The following is an 18,939-nucleotide window of genomic DNA, read 5'->3' on the forward strand; positions in this document are numbered from 1 at the left end:
AGATTTATTTACTTATTATATACATAGAGAGAGAGAGGCAGAGACACAGGCAGAGGGAGAAGCAGGCTCCATGCACCGGGAGCCCGACGTGGGATTCGATTCCGAGTCTCCAGGATCGTGCCCTGGGCCAAAGGCAGGCGCTAAACCGCTGCGCCACCCAGGGATCCCCCTGGGTCTACATTCTTAACAATGAATTCAAAATGTCCTGTTGTCAGGGCTTTCAGGGAAGAAAAAAAGGAAACAAACAATCAAATGACTACGAAGAAGCAGTGAGGGCAGCTGGAATTGCAACGGGAGGGAAGGCGAAATTCGAGCTGCACTCCATGAGACCTGGAAAACTTCATCAGCTTTTCCAGTTGCTCTCCAGCCTCCATATCCCCAAGGACCTCATTGTCCCTAAAGAAAGCCATTAGTGTGCACAGATTAATGAGACCCTTCAGTCACTGGAACAGGAGAGACACAGTGGGGAGTCTGTTTCTGCACACTTTGCAAGAGGCTTCTGGAAATACCTGGTCCTCTTCTTCCCCCAGTCCCTACCACCCTTAACCCAAGCTCCAGTCAGGGCAGGGCCAGCTGCTTCAACCTTGGCTGCCTGAGGCCTTCTGCTAGAAGAAACAGCTCCAAGGAATCAGAAGATTCTACCAGGGGGATCTGAGCCACCATCTGGGACTCTTGCTTCCATCCAGGGGACACTGTGTCACAGTTTCATCCTTGACAACGGCTTTGGGGAGTTCTTGGAAATGAAAAAGAGATTGTCATGAAAACTTAGGTAAAGACACTAATAGGTATCCACTCTTTGCTTTGGAAATAAGGAATTACTCTCAGTTATGGTGGTGGGGAAGTACACTATCATGGCAACCCTTATGTAAACATGAATTCACTTTCATAGATGAAATTCATTCAGTTGCTACTCACATTTCCTCTGATGGAAAACACTTAGTGCTAGGAGTAGCTCAGTCCTGTATGCAGAGAAGCTGTGTAGCAGCCCCTCATCTCTCTGGAACTTCAATGCCCAGCAAGGATCATATGGCACCATGTGGCCATTTCCTCTCATGATAGCACCAGACCATCTCTACCTCCACAGAGCAGGCACCATGAGTTCTAGCCACTACTTTGTAAGTCTCAGGAGTAAAGGCATTCATCCAGTGATGCTGTGATTCCAGAGTGACTATCTCACAATTCTGGGCAAGGCATGGTGACTTACAACTTTAGTCTCTGCAGGAGCAACTTGCTCAATTATAGTTTTTATTGTGATTAATCAATGAAGATTCAGAGCTTGTTTATAGCCTCTGTGAGCTGAGATAGCGAGTCTCTCCCTGAAGAGGCATCCACCCTTGGCTGAAGATTAGCTCCTGGACTCGTGTGGATGCTCCTAGGTAAGCATGTGCCTACAGCCAGGCTTTTGGAGTGAGGCCCAACTCCTCTGTTTTTCTCTTTGCCCCAAATCATAGCACAGGCTTAAAAACGACAACCAGAAAAAGAGGTTTAGACTACACAGCACAGGTGGACATGCACATGCTGCAGATAGCATAGAGAAATCAAGGGCCTGCTAGGCTATTTCAGCTACACTCATGTCACCCAAAGAGGGAGAGCACCATCCTGAGCTTCACCAGCAAGGAAGAACACAGGCAGCCAGGTCTCCAGCTTGCCGGGAACTCTGCAAACTGCTCCAGTGTATCACCTTGTCAAGAACAATGCTTGCCCCCTCTACCTTTGGGAGCATCGTTTGCTTGTTTCCCTGAGGTTACCTGTCACAGAGCATACCTTCATCTCAGAGGAGGCAAACCTGCCAAGTGTACCCACCCAGAATGCACAGTGTCTTTTTTTTCCACCCACAGTTCCTTTCCTCTGGAGGCCTAGGAAAAACCTCCTCTGCTGCTATCTGATGTTGACACCAGCTTCGTACACCAGGTTCTTCCATTCCAAGGTGGGTTTAACACTTTTCCTGGCACAGACAAAAGGAGTCTGAATGTAGTCATTCAGAGTTATATTACACTTCATTTGTTTCTGCATTAATTCATTCATTAAATGTTGCAGGATTCCTACTAGAAGCAGAACAGGGGTGGTAAGACTACAGATTCGGAAATTTTTGGAACTTGGCTTTTGCACTTAAATTAGGTGCTGGAAGAAATGAGAGCACCATGTATCAGCCTAAAGCTGGGTGCCTATCTCCCTTCAGCTCAGTTCTGCACACACCAGTGTTTCCTGGGCCCTCTTTTTATATTGAGCCTTAGCCAAAATCTACCCCTTTTCTCCTTTCCAGGAATTATATTGGGATTCACAAGGGAGAGAGGCCCTTGTGTTCATAAGTAAATAAACTTACAGGTTGTGCTTGAAAAGTGACTCAAAGGTATATATTTAAAGCCAAGGAAATGACAGCAAACATAGATATAATACACATCTGAAGAGATTCAGATACACATTTGGAAAGAATAGGAGTCATTGCATTCCTTCAGAAGAAGGGTAGGGATATGGCACTGAGGCAGTTAAAATACTACATAAAATACTACAGATACTTGGAATCATTGAGTTTCTAACTTTTAGAACACATGACATAGAGTTCTTCCAAATCTTGGAGTTTGGTTTCCTCATTGTAGCATTTCTTTGGGGAGAGACACAGATCTGGGCTTGGGATTAGGCTCTAGCTGACTGCAATAATGATACTGAGCAAAAAGAGAGCAAGACCCTACCACCAAGGGGCCCTGGAAAGGCAAATGCTCAAAACAGAAGTATGGATGTCTGCCAGCACATTTGACCCTGTCTGTGCATCAGAATTGCTGGAGACCCTGTGAAAAAAACCAGTCATGCCTGAGAGGCACTCAGTCTTCTGAATCTAAATCTTAAGCTTGGTTACCACCTCTACTGCTAAGACTTGCTGAAAGCCCTCCATATAACATAACTCCCTTGCCTGTGTACCTGTACATACTTCCCCGGTAGTTTTTTTTTTTTTTTAAGATTTTATTTATTTATTCATGAAAGACACAGAGAGAAAGGCAGAGACATAGGCAGAGGGAGAAGCAGGCTTCAGGCAGGGAGCCCGATGTGGGACTCGATCCTGAGACTCCAGATCACGCCCTGAGCCAGGGGCAGGTGCTCAACCGCTGAGCCACCCAGGCGTCCCCCCTGGTAGGTTTTTATCACACCCCTCCTTACCCATTCGTTCACTAGCATTCCAGGTCCCACTGGACTCTGAGCCTGGTAAGTCACAGAAATGCCTATCATGGTTAGAAGGCTTCCCACCCCCTAGGAAATGGTTTGATATTCAAAATTAAAGTTAATAATTGAGTTTTTACATTAATGATTGAAATCAAATGTGATATTTCCTTTTTAATTGGGATCTAGGCATCTCATTTATCACTCCAGAATTTAGAAGGAAATTTCCTTAAGACTGTTGTTATATACCCTGAGACAGAGTCATTAGTCTAAGCAGTGACCATGGCCTAAATCTTTTTCAGCAGCAGGACTGAGAGGTGAGCCCAGGGAAGGGGAGAGCTGTCAGGCTCTGACTTTCTCTCTTGGCCAGTGACTCATTTGCAGCTGCTACATGACAAGGGGACCCAGAGAGTAGATGGGACACTGTGAGTGTCACCCAATTACCAATTTTCACATTTCAGAAAGACCTAGAAATAGGAAAACAGACTATGATAAGCCCTAAAACCACATCACATCTGCTCTTTCTATATAGTTTATTTTCAATTGGCAATGTCATCAGCTGTGTCACCCAGCAGTGACATATACTATTTCTCCTCAAAACCCCTCTAGTAGCAAATGTCCCACAGGGTCACCTTCAGTCAGCTGAGTCAGAATCACAGAATTCTGGAAATGGAAACCTGATAGAGATCATCCCAATAACAGGGGAACTGTTAATATTTCTTGAGTATCTACATGGGCCAGCCACTTCACATATTTTATTTCATTTAATCCTGACATGAATCCTGACATGTAAGTTTCATTGTTCTCATATTTTAGATGAAAACACGGCTTGGGAAGGTGAAGTGATCTGTGCAAGGTTACATATCTCATGACTCAGATCCGTGTAACCTAAAAGCCCCCATTTCTTTTTTTTAAATAAATTTATTTTTAATTGGTGTTCAATTTGCCAACATGTAGAATAACACCCAGTGCTCATCCCATCAAGTGCCTACCTCAGTGCCCATCACCCAGTCATCCTCACCCCCCGCCCACCTCCCCTTCCACCACCCCTAGTTTGTTTCCCAGAGTTAGGAGTCTTTCATGTTCTGTCTCCCTTTCTGATATTTCCCACTCATTTTTTCTCCTTTCCCCTTTATTCCCTTTCACTATTTTTTATATTCCCCAAATGAATGAGACCATATAATGTTTGTCCTTCTCCGATTGACTTATTTCACTCAGCATAATACCCTCCCTCCAGTCCCATCCACATCGAAGCAAATGGTGGGTATTTGCCATTTCTAATGGCTGAGTAATATTCCATTGTATACATAAACCACATCTTCTTTTTCCATTCATCTTTTGATGGACACCGAGGCTCCTTCCACAGTTTAGCTATTGTGGACATTGCTGCTAGAAACATCAGGATACAGGTGTCCCGGCGTTTCATTGCATTTGTATCTTTGGGGTAAATCCCCAACAGTGCAATTGCTGGGTCGTAGGGCAGGTCTATTTTTAACTCTTTGAGGAACCTCCACACAGTTTTCCAGAGTGGCTGCACCAGTTCACATTCCCACCAACAGTGCAGGAGGGTTCCCCTTTCTCCATATCCTCTCCCAACATTCGTGGTTTCCTGCCTTGTTAATTTTCCCCATTCTCACTGGTGTGAGGTGGTATCTCATTGTGGTTTTGATTTGTATTTCCCTGATGGCAAGTGATGCAGAGCATTTTCTCATGTGCTTGTTGAAAGCCTCCATTTCTCAAAGTGGAGACTGTATACAAAGATATGCCTAGAGACATAAGAAGCCGCATAAACACAGCACGTCCTCTGAAATGCCAATTTTATTCAATGGTAAATAATTTAAAATACTGTTTTCATTAAAGCAAACATGCATTTATGATGGAGGAGGAATACAAATTTGCACAAAATATAAAGATAAAACATTAAACTTTAGGAAATTCTTATTTGTGGCAACCACTTCTGGTTTTGTCTCTCAGACTCCCAGGGCTCTTACCATATTTCCCAGCCAGGGAGAAGATACCCAAAGATTTTAAAGCAGAGCCATAAACCCAAACAGAATTTAGGAATGGCTCCCTCAAGTGGAAGATGGGGGGATGGCTTGTCATTAAAGAGCAAAGAGTAGTGACTCCATTTTGTGAGGAGGCTCAATTTCAATGTCCACCACTAAAGGAATATAAATCCTATAAGGCCATGAGTTCCCAAGACCCTATTCACCTGAGATGCTCTCAGGAGGTTTCCAAAGCTACACAGTGTAGAGATAAGAATCTACACAGAATGAATAAGCAGTGTCAAGCCCTACCTTCCCCAAACTCCCCAATGCACACACACATACACACATCACTTCTTGTCTTTATCCCTCCCACCTCCAGATCTTAATGAACCTAAGTCCCAGGTATCTTTTTCAAAGAAACACACAGAATCATATTTGAACTGGCTGCAATCATCAAGGGCCTGATTTTAAGGGTAGGCCAGGCTATACTCTGTTGAGGCTTGAATCCCCCTAGAGAAGTTTATCAATGGATTCTAAAAAGAATGAAAGGAAGGGCTCCAGCCAGACCATTGGCCCAGCAGAGCTGGGCACAACTGCCTGGCATCCTGATTTAGTTGAAGTTAATAGGCTTAACCAAGAAAAATCACTGAATAAGGCAAAAAAGAGCAGCGCCTGGTTGGATTGAAAAGGAGAGCTGACCCAAAGGAAAGAGTATTGGCATCACATCTACAGACACACTGCAGTCAGTCTGTGCCATGCTCAGCTCCCCAAACACATATGCTCCTCCACCCCACTGACCCGCTGGTCTTTGCAATTCCCTTTGACTGGGAGGCTCTCCTCTCCACTCATTGCCTAATTCCTACTTACTCATTAGGCCTCAGCTTCAATGCCACTTCTTCCAGGAAGATTTCCATGATTCACTTCAGCCTAGCAGCTTCTTGTTTACTCCCATAAAACCCCATATTTCCCCCACCCTAGTGCTTATCAGACTACATTGTAATTGCCTATGTACTTGTCTGTGAATGGCACAAGAGTATGAATGCTCAAAGACAATGCCCAACGCATCATTAAGTACTCTCTATGAATGCCTTCTCAATGAATGAATGAGTGAATGAATGAATGAATGTTAAAGATACATTACAAGTCCCCAAGGATGCCCACTGGGCCACAGGAATACACTTTTCTGGCAACCAGCCACTTTGAGAGCCCACAGCAGTAAGAGGCTGCTTTGGAAAGGACTGAAAAAGGAGAGGAGCCCAACCTCACATGTGCACTGAGGACATCTGAAACAGAAAAGGTCTTTGCACTGGAGACACTCAATCTGACGGGGGAAACTATTAGGGACACAATAATGAGGACAGATTGCTTTGTTACAAAGCTGAAATGGAGACAAATGTGAAAACCAAATTAAGTGAGCAATGCCTTTGCTTACATACTAATCTTACTTCCCTAGAGTGTCTCACTAGAGAAAGATTTTAGAAGGAAATATTCATGAGAACTTTGATACTATAATATGCTGTTCATCTGTAAAATAATTGAGAGTCAATAAAACTCTTTCATATATATCATTTTATTTCATTTTACTCATGCATCAAATATTTTGGTGTATGGTGCACTAGCATCTATTATTGGGCTAGTTGGGAAAGTTCAAAGATAACTCCCTCTAAGGAGCTTGGATTCACACGGAGGAGGTAACTGATAACTGTAATTCAAGGCAGATAGAGACAAGGGCTGGGCAAGCCAGGATTATTTCTGTTGTAAGTGACTTAATCTGATTTAGCTAACAAAGGAAACATATGTCTTACATAACGAAAATTCCAGGGATGTATTTCTCCAGGTTAAGCTTTATCCAAGGGATTGAATAATATATACCAGGCCCCTCTCTCAATCTCTTGTCTTTGCCTTATGCTAGGCTAGCATCACTCTCATGCTCCATCACAGTAGCCATTCAGTTTCTGGTTCAAATCTTTAAAGGTCCAATTTGACATGAGAGTAGAGCTTCTCTTCTCCCACAGGTTTTAATGAAAATTGGGGAGCTGATTATCCTGGGCCTGAGTAATGATCATACACTCTCTCATGAGCCAATCACTGAGCCATGGATTGGAATTAGCTGACTGATAACCCAAGGCAATATGCTGCTCTTCCAAGCAGGTGTGGAGCCACACCCACTCAAACCACATGGGCTGAAAGGAGAATGAGTCTTGAGTAGCCAAGAGTCATTAACCACAGTCTGATTAAATGCTTGAGGCTTAATTCTCACAACAGATTTGTGTTTTCTCCCATTTTACAAACAAGAAAAAATGAGGCTAGTAAGACCAAGAATAAGGTAGGATCTGGTCTTTTGACTTAGTTCTGTGCTGCCTCCATTTGTGTTTGTTGCAATTTGGGATGTGACAGTATTTCTTTGGTTGAGACATTATAAAACATTCACGAGCATTGCAAAACATTTCACATCCATGGCTCTAATACCAGTGACACCTGCTTCCCATGATTGTAACAACTAAAATTGCTCACACACATTTTCAAAGATCCCCTTGAGGGGCAGCACTTGCCTCACTTGAGAAAAACTGAATGCTACCCAACTGAACCTTATTATCAGGAGTTTCATCCTTCTCAAAGTTCCTAAATGTGAGCTTTAACATTTGGTTTCAGAGATAGATTGAACTTTTGATTGAATATCCCTTAAAGACCCTCTAGTCCAACCCTGCAGGCTGTCAGTTCTAGTGTAGAGGAGAAGGTATGAGTGAGCGTGGCAGGGAAGAAGATGAGCACAAAATGTACTCCTGGAAGGTGAGTGTAAAGGATTGGAGGTGGTAGGTCTCAGTTTCTCATTAATGCTCATCTGCTTCAGATACTAAAACCACAGAATCAACACATTTTATGGTCAGGATTCAAGCTGTTTCTTAGGGAAGATAGTATTATCCTCCCTTACTTGAGTAAGATAAGAAAGTATGGGAGGCAGAGTGTTCAATTCTGGACACTACTCACTATGAAAGATACTGCTGCCAAATTGGTCTGCAGTCCGATAGAGCAAATAGAATAGGTGGGAATTTGAAACCAGCTCTTGACATGAAGAACACCTCAAGGAACAGGTAAAATTACACCTGGGAAAACACTCAAAATCTGGCAAGAAAATTGGCCTTCTGAGATACTGAAGACAATCATCCAGGATTGTCGTATCATCCAGTAATCCCATAGACTGGGATTACTCTATATAGTCCAAATAGGCAGAACCAGGTGTGATCGAGAAACAGAAAACACTTGAGGAGAGTGAGTCATCTGGTTAGGTAGTAAGTTCCCCACTGCTGGAGTATCCAGCATCCAGAGATGGTGAAGTGGATTTGAAGCTTAGCCTTTTAAATGTTCTCAAACAACACAAAATAGATGAAGTTTTAGTGCCTCACACACTGCTAAGAGACATGCTAGAGCATGTCGGTTTTAATGTATGCTTAGTTTCTCCTAGAATAACTGTAGGGTAATCCCCCTTCTCCCCTATCCAAAAATCCTATCAGAACATGAGTGTGAGAAACATTGTAGGATAATTTTTAATCTGTTCTAATTCACAAAAGAAAAAAGAACACCTTTAACAAAGTTTCATACTTTATTGATAACACAATACTTTTATCCAAACAAGTAATCACTTGGTAACTATGGGCCTCAGGGGTTGCACCAGATGATCTCTAAGGTTTGTCCAACAAAAGCTGAGTCTAAACTTAGGGTTAGAGTGCCTACAGGGTGTTCAGTAACTTACTCACAGGACTTCTGGCAGGTATGACATGTACTACCATGCTTCTGACTATCTCATGGGCAAGAAAAGGCCCATAAACTACAAAGGTTAAAGTGACTTTACACATCACCCTAGAACTGCCTAGAGAAGTGGTGGCAAGTTTTAGAAAGCAACTGTGACCTCTCTATGTCACTCCTTTGTCTTTTTTTTTTTAATTTATTTTTTATTGGTGTTCAATTTACTAACATACAGAATAACCCCCAGTGCCCGTCACCCATTCACTCTCACCCCCCGCCCTCCTCCCCTTCTACCACCCCTAGTTCGTTTCCCAGAGTTAGCAGTCTTTACGTTCTGTCTCCCTTTCTGATATTTCCCACACATTTCTTCCCCCTTCCAGTACCAGTTGAGACAGCTTTCTTTGTAAAGGGTCATCTCTGTGCATTAGCTGAGCTCTGAGATATAAAAGACATTTGGCATTACCAGCCTCTAGCAATGAAGCCATTTTAAATCAGAAATGTTATGAGATTGTGGGATGCCAGATCAGATATTGCAGAGGCTAGAAAACTCCCATCTCACCTGAAAATGCCATTGTAAGGACCTTTCCCAATCTTTGATCTTTGAAGCTACTGGAGCCGAGTTAGCTGGCCATTATATATTTTCATGACATCAAGTCCCTATGAATGAAAACACTATTCGATTTTGTACAATAGGACTTGGCATAATTCTAGGTCACTGCTTTGGTGAAATTACAAAAATTGATGTTTCTGGGGGATATCAGGAGCTTTAGAGATTATTGGAATCAATACAGAAATGTGGAAACGTGGGACTTATTTTTTTTTTATCAAGAGGCTGTACCTAAAAAAAAAAAAAAGAGGCTGTACCTTATTCTTTCTGGTTCTCATTAACAAACAAATGAATAGGACAGCCTGGGTGGCTCAGTGGTTTAGCACCTGCCTTCAGCCCAGGTGTGATCCTGGGGACCCAGGATCGAGTCCCACATCAGGCTCCCTGCATGGAGCCTGCTTCTCTCTCTGCCTGTGTCTCTGCCTCTCTGTGTGTCTCTCATGCATAAATAAAATTTAAAAAAAAAAAGAAACAAATGAATACCTTACTGCCACCACTGCCCCACACCTCAGGATTCTATAGTCAACCCTTTCTCCCTTCTTTTCTCTCTCTACACTTCTCCTTGGAGTATCAGATGTCCATTCATGATGATAATTATCACTAAAATCTACACCATCAATCCACATATTGGGGCTGAATTTCAGATCTGTATATCCAACTACTAACCAGTCATCTTCAGAAGTCTGGATGTTCTCAAGCCAGAATTCGTCATTTGACACCTCCTGACCCCCCCTTCTTGCTTCCCCTAACCCCCACTTCCCTTACCAACACACCAGTTTTCCTCCATGTACTTCTAGTCTTAGCTGGTGGTATCACCATTGGCCTGTCAGAAACATCGTCCCACTGGACTTCTTTTTCTTCATCACTGAGGTCTCAGCAACCCTCACCCACAGTATTTCTCTGATTGGAATCTTGGCCTCTAGTTAAAAAACCTCTGTGTGATCTTTCTAAAACACTAATCTGATCATGTCGGCCTCCACCCATCCCCACCTTCACCTCCCTCCATCCCCCCCACCCTCACCCCCATCCCCACAAAATGCTTCCAGCTTTCCTCATCCCCTCTGGAGAAATATCCAGGAGGGATCTAACCCTTGTATTTTCTCCCATTACCTCTGCATTTAATCCGTGTTTTAGATTTACCCATCTATAATCATCTCCATATTGCATACTAGTTCTTGCCACTGTATCTTTGCTTTTATTTTCTCTGCCTGATTCTTTTCCTACTTCATCCATCTGGTAAATTCTTGTTTGTGCTTTAAAACCCACTGGAGTGCCACCTCTTCCTGGACGTCTTTCCTGACTCTCCTTTTCCTTTCTGTTTCTTCATCTTACACCTGCAATCTCTATTCTTATCCCTCTATTGTCACTGGAAATCCCCTAGTAAGCCATGACCTTCTTGAAAAAAAAAAGCATGGATTGTGCTTTAGCTTTCCCTGCCTGTTTGGTTCTGGGTACTGAGCCTGGCAAACACTAGAAGCAAATGACTCTTTGTGAATGTAAAGGAGATGTCCTCATTAGAGTCTAAAGGGGAGATAAGAGGAGAGATTTTTTTTAACCATCAACAATGTTTCTTGTCCTTTAAAGATGGATGTTTAGATTCACACCCCAGGGCACACTATTCCTTCATTTCTGGAAAACTTTAATGATCCTTTATGAAAAAGTAAAGCTATATCCTCAACTGCAATGAAGAGCTTCTGGAGATAGTGAGAATCTAAATTGCTCCACATGAAACTATAAGTAGTAGTCTTTAGTGATGATAGAGAGGCATCCCTAAGATTATCATGCTAAGATACTGATAATGGACTGAGAGTGAGAATGAAATGAGGTGTTTCCCTGAGTGTCAGTGGAGTAGGGATCTGAATCAGATAGGCAGGAACTTGGCAAGAACACTCATTCTGTGAAGATGCAAACTGGTTTAGTAAGGTCACAGGCTGGTGGTAAGAGGAAGGATAACCAAGAAGGGGTCTCTGTGGGAAAGCATGGCTAAAGGATTTGAGAAAGACAACTGTGGTGTCCAGTTTTAAGGCATCCCTAACTCCCTCCATCATTCCCTCCATCATCCTATTCTCCAATAAAGCTTTATAAAATATCACTGCCCCATCTTAGCTGAACTCTGGGGAATACAGCAGCCGATGTCCACTGTCACAGAATAAACACAAAGACCCCCAAAATAGTCTAAAATGGAGGCAGAGTATATGACCCATCCAGCAAAGAAGAATCATATTCCTTAAGAAAAGTCAGGGAGTCTCCTGCAAGCTAAAAGTGAAAGGGACAGACATAATACTGAGAAAGGGAAGGGTTTTTTTTGTTTTTGTTTTTCAAATTTCTGATTATTTCAGAAGTGGATTGGAAAGTCTCTCTTGAGATTAGTTACTGTTCTGGTTTAGAGTTATTGAGGCACAGGTATGGTTCTAAAACAGGTTAAGAATGGGCTGCAATTAGGCTCTCAGGGGTCTCAGCATCACTTAGTAGGCAAGTTTGAATAGGTGTGCTTGAGGCTTGGTAAAACCCTTATTCAATATTTTTGTTGGAGTAAAACAGTACATAGATAGTTTGTAAGAGTCTGGTTTTCACACAGAAAGTGGCCATAGTTCAAGGTCAGATGTCTGTCCAAGGTGACAAGCAACAACCAGAGTGAATTTTGAAATGTTTTGGTGTTCCTGAGAAATTCCTAAGGCACCCTGGAGAGGCTTACTTGGTAGTACATGAGGGGCTCAGATGATGGATATTTGGCTATTAAAGGAGAAAAACTTCTGAACTTGGAGCAACTAGGGCTACCAGGGTTTCTGAGTATCACTCCCAAAATAAAATCACCTTTAAACTCAGTCCCTCTCAACAGTTAGCAATATTGGCTCTTACCTTTGTATCAGTTAACTCTCCCACATCAGAGTTAAAGGTGAGAAACTGGATCTGTTCTGCACAAAGACAATCATGCTTTGAGTAACACACCAAAAAACCTACAGATGCTGATTTTGTCGACTTAAGCAACGCTAGGCTTCCACAATCTTTTAAAGAAATGATATCATTTCCTACCCATGAAAAATTACCAGAGGAATTGTTCATTTTTTTCCCCAACACAATTGAAATCGTACATGGTAGGGAAGTTTTTAATTAGTCTGTTCTGAGCAGGAACTGTGTGTGCTCACTGCAGTAGGAGCCTAATAAATTACTTCATAATCGCAACCAGAGGCTTTGTGTTGAAAAATATTCATTAGTTTGCACCAGCAGCCAGCAGCTTCCTGTGAAAGGTCTGAGAAACACGTTGCAATAGGTGTAGAGCAAGTTGCTTGAGCAGAACTTCTGGGGCAGTGAAAACAAACAGGCCTGCTTGGTGAGGGAAGCCATGCGGATCTGAGGTTTGGTGTCTGGGGACAAAAGAATTTCTAGAAACTGCATGCCAGCCCCTTCTGCCCAATCCACACTTTCCTTCTTCTCCCACCCCTGCAAAAAGGCTTGCTTGCTTTTCAGATCTTCCCAATATTTGTGTGTGTGTGAGTGTGTGTGTGTGTATAGAAATCAAATGCTTAGAAATTACTCATCCCAGGCTAGTAAGGCAATGCATATACTGTTCAGTTGAGATACATTCATACTTACATATACACAATCACACAGATAGATAACATCAGTAGGCAAAATGTTATTAGCCCAGCTGGTAAGAATAGTTCCTCTCAAGGGCAGCATAGGATTAGATATGTTAGTAAGTCACTTGGAGGAAAGATTGAGACCCCAAGAAGCCTGTTCTTATAATAAAAGATGTTCCCTAAATTGCTTTCTAAGGAGAGAGGGTCTTGCTGATCTCAGGTGGCTTGGTAAAGAAGTCTGGGTGATTGCTGGGGTAGAACTGTTCTGTAAAATAAAGAGGTGAGAATTTGAAACTGGGGGTGGAGGGTTCAGGGAGAAAACCAAGAAAGCCAGGCTTTGTAAACAAGAAAGGAGAAAAGGAAAAATGTACCTCTTAGCAGAGCAGGAGAGGTAAACGTCTCAGGGAGATTTTGAAGTTATTTGCTGTAGCATATACATGATAAACTCCTCCCTCCATTTGCCCTAGAAAACAGTTTCCCAGAAGCAGACCCTCAGGCTAGGATTTCTGTGCAAGGGGCTTATTAAGGAGGTGCTCCTAATGGAGACCAAGAAGGAAGCAGGAAAAACAAGACAGAGAAGAGGGAAAAGCCAAGCTAAAATACAATCCAGGCAAAACTCGTCAGCCTGATCCCACAGGGGAACTCTGGAGTATAAGTAAAGCTCAGTGTTGTCCCCACTGGTGGTAAGGGAGCTGGGCTCTTACATTCCTGCACCTGTCCGTCTTGGTCAAGAGTCAGGTGGAGGAAGAGGATCAATTCGCAAACACTTCTGGCTCTGTTATGGAGGAAAGTGTTCACTGAGGAAGGGTTGTACAAGGTGTTGCATGCAAGAAGCCAGAGGAGTAGGGAAGGCAGAGCAAAAAATAGTAAAAGGGTATATGAGATCTGATAGAGCACTGAGAATGTCCACTACATAAATCTATAGTAAAGTCTACATTTGCTCACCACTGATTGTGTATGAGTCTGTTCTTCACAATAATTAAAAAAGACAACCACACATTCAGGTCAAAAAATCTTTAAGGAGTAAAAGCAGAGACTCTCCTTGCAGGTGCAGAGAATGAGGAACATCTGACATCTAGGTCCGTAGGCTTTTGGAAGCAGCCTCATAGTTGCATCCAACTATATTATGTATCCTCATGAAGCTATGCTGCTGATGCTAGATTGAGATGGAATTCCTATTATCAAAATGCAATCTATATATGGGAAGTATGTGTATTCACATCTCTAATCATTTCTGCTAGTAAAATGTCCATGGCTCCTGTTTGCCCACCTAACACAGTCCAACTCCAGCCTCAGGCTCCAGTTTTATCTCAGCCAAACTCCTGCCATGAGCTGCTCCTCATCCATACTCCACACTGTCCTTGCACAGTAGCCACAACTAAACCTTCACATGCACCAGACACTGAGCCAAGAGGGGTTATGGGTGTCACTTAATTATAACAATAACTCCATGCCTTAGTGTTAATTTATTTCACAAGTGAGACAATGGCAGCTTGATGAGGTAAAGTCCAAGTTCTCTAAATGGGTAAGGGATGGGGCTGCATTTGGATCTAGGACCTGGCAACTGAAAAGCCAATGCTTTTAGCTGCCATGCTCCATTCTCCATGGACATTGTCTCCCCTTGGTGGGGGGGGATGGGGTAACTGGGTGACAGGCACTGAGGGGGGCACTTGATGGGATGAGCACTGGGTGTTATACTATATGTTGGCAAATCGAACTCCAATAAAAAAGTATTCAAAAAATAATAATAAAGCCCTTTCCCGAATTCAGGATTTTGATGTCCTACTATCTTCCAAGTGCCAATTCCAAGGCTATATCCTTCACAAAACCTTTTAAGTTAGGCAGAATTCTTGGAGGGAAGGGATAGAAATCCAATATATAAGAAAGAAAAATTACTGGCTTGAGCATTTGGGAAAAATACTGGTGTGGTCTACATGTTCAAAGAGATTGCCATAGGAACCAGGGCCCTCCTGGGTTGATAAATGGATAATGAGAGAGAAAGAGGTATCTCATATTGCTGAAGTTATTGGGCTGGGAGTGGCGGGGCGGGGGTATAAGTGAACAATAGAGGTAGAAAGAAGACTCTAGCTGCATTAAGTTCCTATTAAGCCCTGGTTCCTAGAGCAATCTCTTTGAAATTTCAGAGTCCAAGGGAATGGATTATTGTGATTAGTGAGGCCATGGACACCAACCAGACTGTTACATGAGGAAGGGGGTGGGAGAAAACCACTCTGGCCAGTTCATAGCAATTGCTCATACAATTCATTATACCATCTATGAAGATCTAGACAGAATTACTCTGTTCCACTTTCTCTGGCATAAAACAACCATTTTATCATGCTCACAGACTCTATGGGCCAGGAATTTGGATAAGACACAGCACGGATGGCTTGTCCATTCCACCATGTCTCAGGCGTTGAAAGACTTGAAGCCAGAGGTTGTATTCATCTAAAGGTTCATATATTCATTCACATGAGTGGCAGTTGAAGTTGGCACTCAGCTTGGGACTCAGTTCCTTTTCACATGGCCTCTCCATGTGGTCCCTCTGTGTGAGATGGTTTGGGTTTTCTCACAGCAAGGTGGCTGAGTTCTAAAGTTGAACATCCTGTGACAGAAAGCCAGGTGGGAACTGTACTGCCTTTTCTAACTTAGCTTCAACCTGCCGCATTTAATTTGTTGGAGCCTCACAAGCTTGCCCATATTCAAGGGAGTGAGATAGAGATCCATCCCTGATAAAGAATAGCAAAATTCTGGAAAAGATTGCGGGATCAGAAATATTGCTGTAGACATTTTTGGAAAATACAGATTGTCACACATTTTTCCCTGTGAATTCTCTTTATACTTGTCATACCTTCGCTAAATTATTGTGAGCTCTGTGAGATATTCATTTTTGCATTTATATCCAGTGCCTTGAACAAGACCTTATACACACTAGGTCTTCAAAATATGTTGATTGGCTAAATATCTCTAATCTAATGGAATCATCATTTTTCTACCAACTGTGTGACTGTGAGAAATTTATGCTGCATCTCTAAGACTTGGTTTACAAACTGAGAAAGCTTAATAAAGTTGTGGCTTCTAAAATTCTAGTTTAGCAACAAATTACTAGTCATTTTCTTCAACCTGGTGCCCTATGGGTGGTAATACAAATCAATACAGCCACTAAAAGAAACAATATGTAGATTCCTCAAAAAATTAAAAGTAGAACTACCATATGATCCAGCAATCCCACTTTGGGTATATATATCCAATGGAAATGATGGCAAGATCTTGAAGAGATACCTGCATTCCCATGTCCACTGTAGCTCTGTGGGTATCAAAATACCCAAGATATGGAAATAACCTAAGGGTATGTTAACAGACGAGTGGATAAAGAAGATGTTGTATGTGTATGCAGTGAATTATTATTCAACCAAGAGAAAGAAGGAAATTCTGCCTTTTGTGACAATATGGATGACACTTAAAAGCATCATGCTCATAAAGTAAGTCAGAGAAAAATAAATACTGTATGGCATCATTTATATATGGAATCTATAAAAGCCTACCTAATAGAAACTGAGACTGCAGCAGTGGTTACCAGGGGCTAAGGAAGAGGGAAAGGATAGTGGGGGAACTGGGTAGATATTGGTCAAAGAGCACAAACTTCCAGTTATAAGATAAATTCTATGGATCTAACACACAACATGGTGATTATAGTTAATAATACTATATTATATGCTTGGAAATTGCTAAGATAACAGATCTTAAATGTTTTCACCACCACAAAAAAAAATGGTAATGATGTGATATGATGGAGGTCTTGGTTAAAACTATGGTGGTAATCATTTGCAACATGTAAGGAAATCAACACATGGTACACCTTTGATTTACACAATGTTATATGCCAATTATATTTCAATAAAGCTGGTTGAGGGAGGACCAGAAATGCTCTTTTTAAAGCATGTGTAAGAGGGCTGGAGAACTGCCCGCTTCTCTCCCCTCCCCCTGGCTGCCATGGCTAACCCTTAGATGGTACCACAGGGCTAGTGGTCATCTTCTATTCTTAATCTTCTAGAATCTCTTCTGATAACAGAATCTACTTCTTTTCTGAAGAACCTCAACTTCCTCTCCACCATCACTCTCCCAGTCCACTTGGTTCACACAGAACTGAATCTAGTCCCCAGCTCTAAAGATGGGAATGTGACCCAGACCTGCCAAGCAGAGTCATCAAGATTGGTTTGAAAATGAGCACATGACCCATTCAGGGTCACTGAGATGAATTCTAAGATTTGTTACTGAAAATATCAGGAAGGAAGATGTTCTTTGTTCTGAGGCTGCTCAACCAGTAGAATAAAAGCCTAGCACTGCTGTTGGCCATCTTTGCTGCTTTAAGGGAGAGAATCTGACTGACAATGAAGCTCTAAAACAGAGGGAAGATGAACTAGTAATTTGTTGCAAAACCTGGTGCTTTTTAGATCTTCTATTAAGACTCCGGGAATATCTCTGAATTTTTTGCACTTTATAGGGGGCCATTTATAGGTCTACATCAAGAACATGGAACCACATCAAAACCACAGATGAATCTCACAACTTAATCAGTATTGACCACTGCAGGATCTGACGTCTTTTGGCAAAGGATGTTATTCCAGCCTATCTCAGGACTCAAAAGAGTCTTGGTGTTGAGTCAAGTTGGATACTTTGCCTCTGCACGATACTGTCTCTATTCATTTTCTGGTACTTATTTCAAAGATATTTCATAACACAGGAGGATTACCACATCGAAGATTTCTAAATGGTATTTAAATAGGAAACCCTACTCTTTCTGTGCTTTTCTTAAGTCACCTTTGTACCTTTTCTATTTGCAAATGGTATTGCGGAAACATCTGTGTTTTAAGCTGAGTCCCTATCACTTGCAGAAATTCCTCTCTCCTTTTTCTCTGGTGCCTCATCCTGCCTGGAGTGAGATTCAGTTATGTCATAGTTGTTTTCAGGAAGGCAAACAGTGCTGCCAGAGGCTCAGGATTATAACTTTCCCATATAGAACAATATTGTTTTTAGAACAATTGCCCTTAGAAATATATATCTCAAAGTGAACATGAGGAGGTAGTGATGAGGCAAGAGAGGGGTCTGGAGGCTCAGCCTCAGGGGCCTGCTATTGAGGCCCCTCTTGAGGCTCATGAAAAGGGACTAGGCAGGGCCCAGCACATACTAGGTACTTAACAAGTGCCAAGTGAATGAATGAATCAGTGACTAGAAGGGTGGCATAGAACATGCAATTTCACCCATTTCAGTGAATTCACATAGGAGTGCAATCGTGGAAGAGGGAGAAACGATATCTGATCACCTATCATCCCTGTGGGAATAAACGATACAAAAATAATTTCCTAAAGATTATTTTCCTAGATTCTTAGCTTACTGATGCTTAGCATCAAGGAACATCAAAAATCGGAAAGGACCTTATATGCAAAAATTCTCTTAAATATCTACAATTGGGACAGCCCAAGGGACCCAGTGGTTTAGCGCCACCTTCAGCCTGGGGTATGATCCTGGAGACCCGGGATGGAGTCCCACGTCGGACTCCCTGCATGGAGCCTTCTTCTCCCTCTGCCTGTGTCTCTGCTTCTCTCTCTCTCTCTCTCTCTCTCTCTCATGAATAATTAAATAAAATCTTTAAAAAATATATCTACAATTGGCCCTGAGGTTCTCCAAACTGAGTTTTTCTGAACATATTTTGGAATATTAAGAGGTGTTACTTGGAGAAAGAAATACAAGTTTTGAAGCAACATGGTAAACAGAAGTAAAAAGGCATCTTTTCTGCTGGGTTTTCATATTCATTTTGGGGGGGACAGGTAATAAACAGTATTTGTTTATCACTAATACAGTGGAA

The 18,939-nt window shown here is 42.2% G+C and overlaps 2 protein-coding genes and 1 long non-coding RNA gene across 4 annotated transcripts in view; 2 read left to right on the top strand and 1 right to left on the bottom strand.

The window, feature by feature from the left end:
- TZMP1 (transition zone microprotein 1) overlaps positions 1-18,939 on the top strand; it is a 414,174-nt gene that overhangs the window by 114,661 nt on the left and 280,574 nt on the right. The window lies entirely within an intron of this gene.
- LOC144322345 (uncharacterized) overlaps positions 1-18,939 on the top strand; it is a 142,379-nt gene that overhangs the window by 87,712 nt on the left and 35,728 nt on the right. For both annotated transcript variants that reach the window (XR_013387997.1, XM_077912276.1), the window contains exon 2: positions 1,839-1,927. Coding sequence is in view for 1 of the 2 variants with exons in the window: in XM_077912276.1 (XP_077768402.1) it covers positions 1,839-1,927 (89 nt within the window). In the remaining variant the exon portion in view is untranslated. The remainder of the gene's footprint in view (positions 1-1,838; positions 1,928-18,939) is intronic.
- LOC144322350 (uncharacterized) overlaps positions 1-18,939 on the bottom strand; it is a 48,619-nt gene that overhangs the window by 26,715 nt on the left and 2,965 nt on the right. The gene's annotated exons all lie outside the window — the stretch shown is intronic.

This window comes from Canis aureus, chromosome 10 (assembly GCF_053574225.1).
Source record: "Canis aureus isolate CA01 chromosome 10, VMU_Caureus_v.1.0, whole genome shotgun sequence".
NCBI lineage: Eukaryota > Metazoa > Chordata > Mammalia > Carnivora > Canidae > Canis > Canis aureus.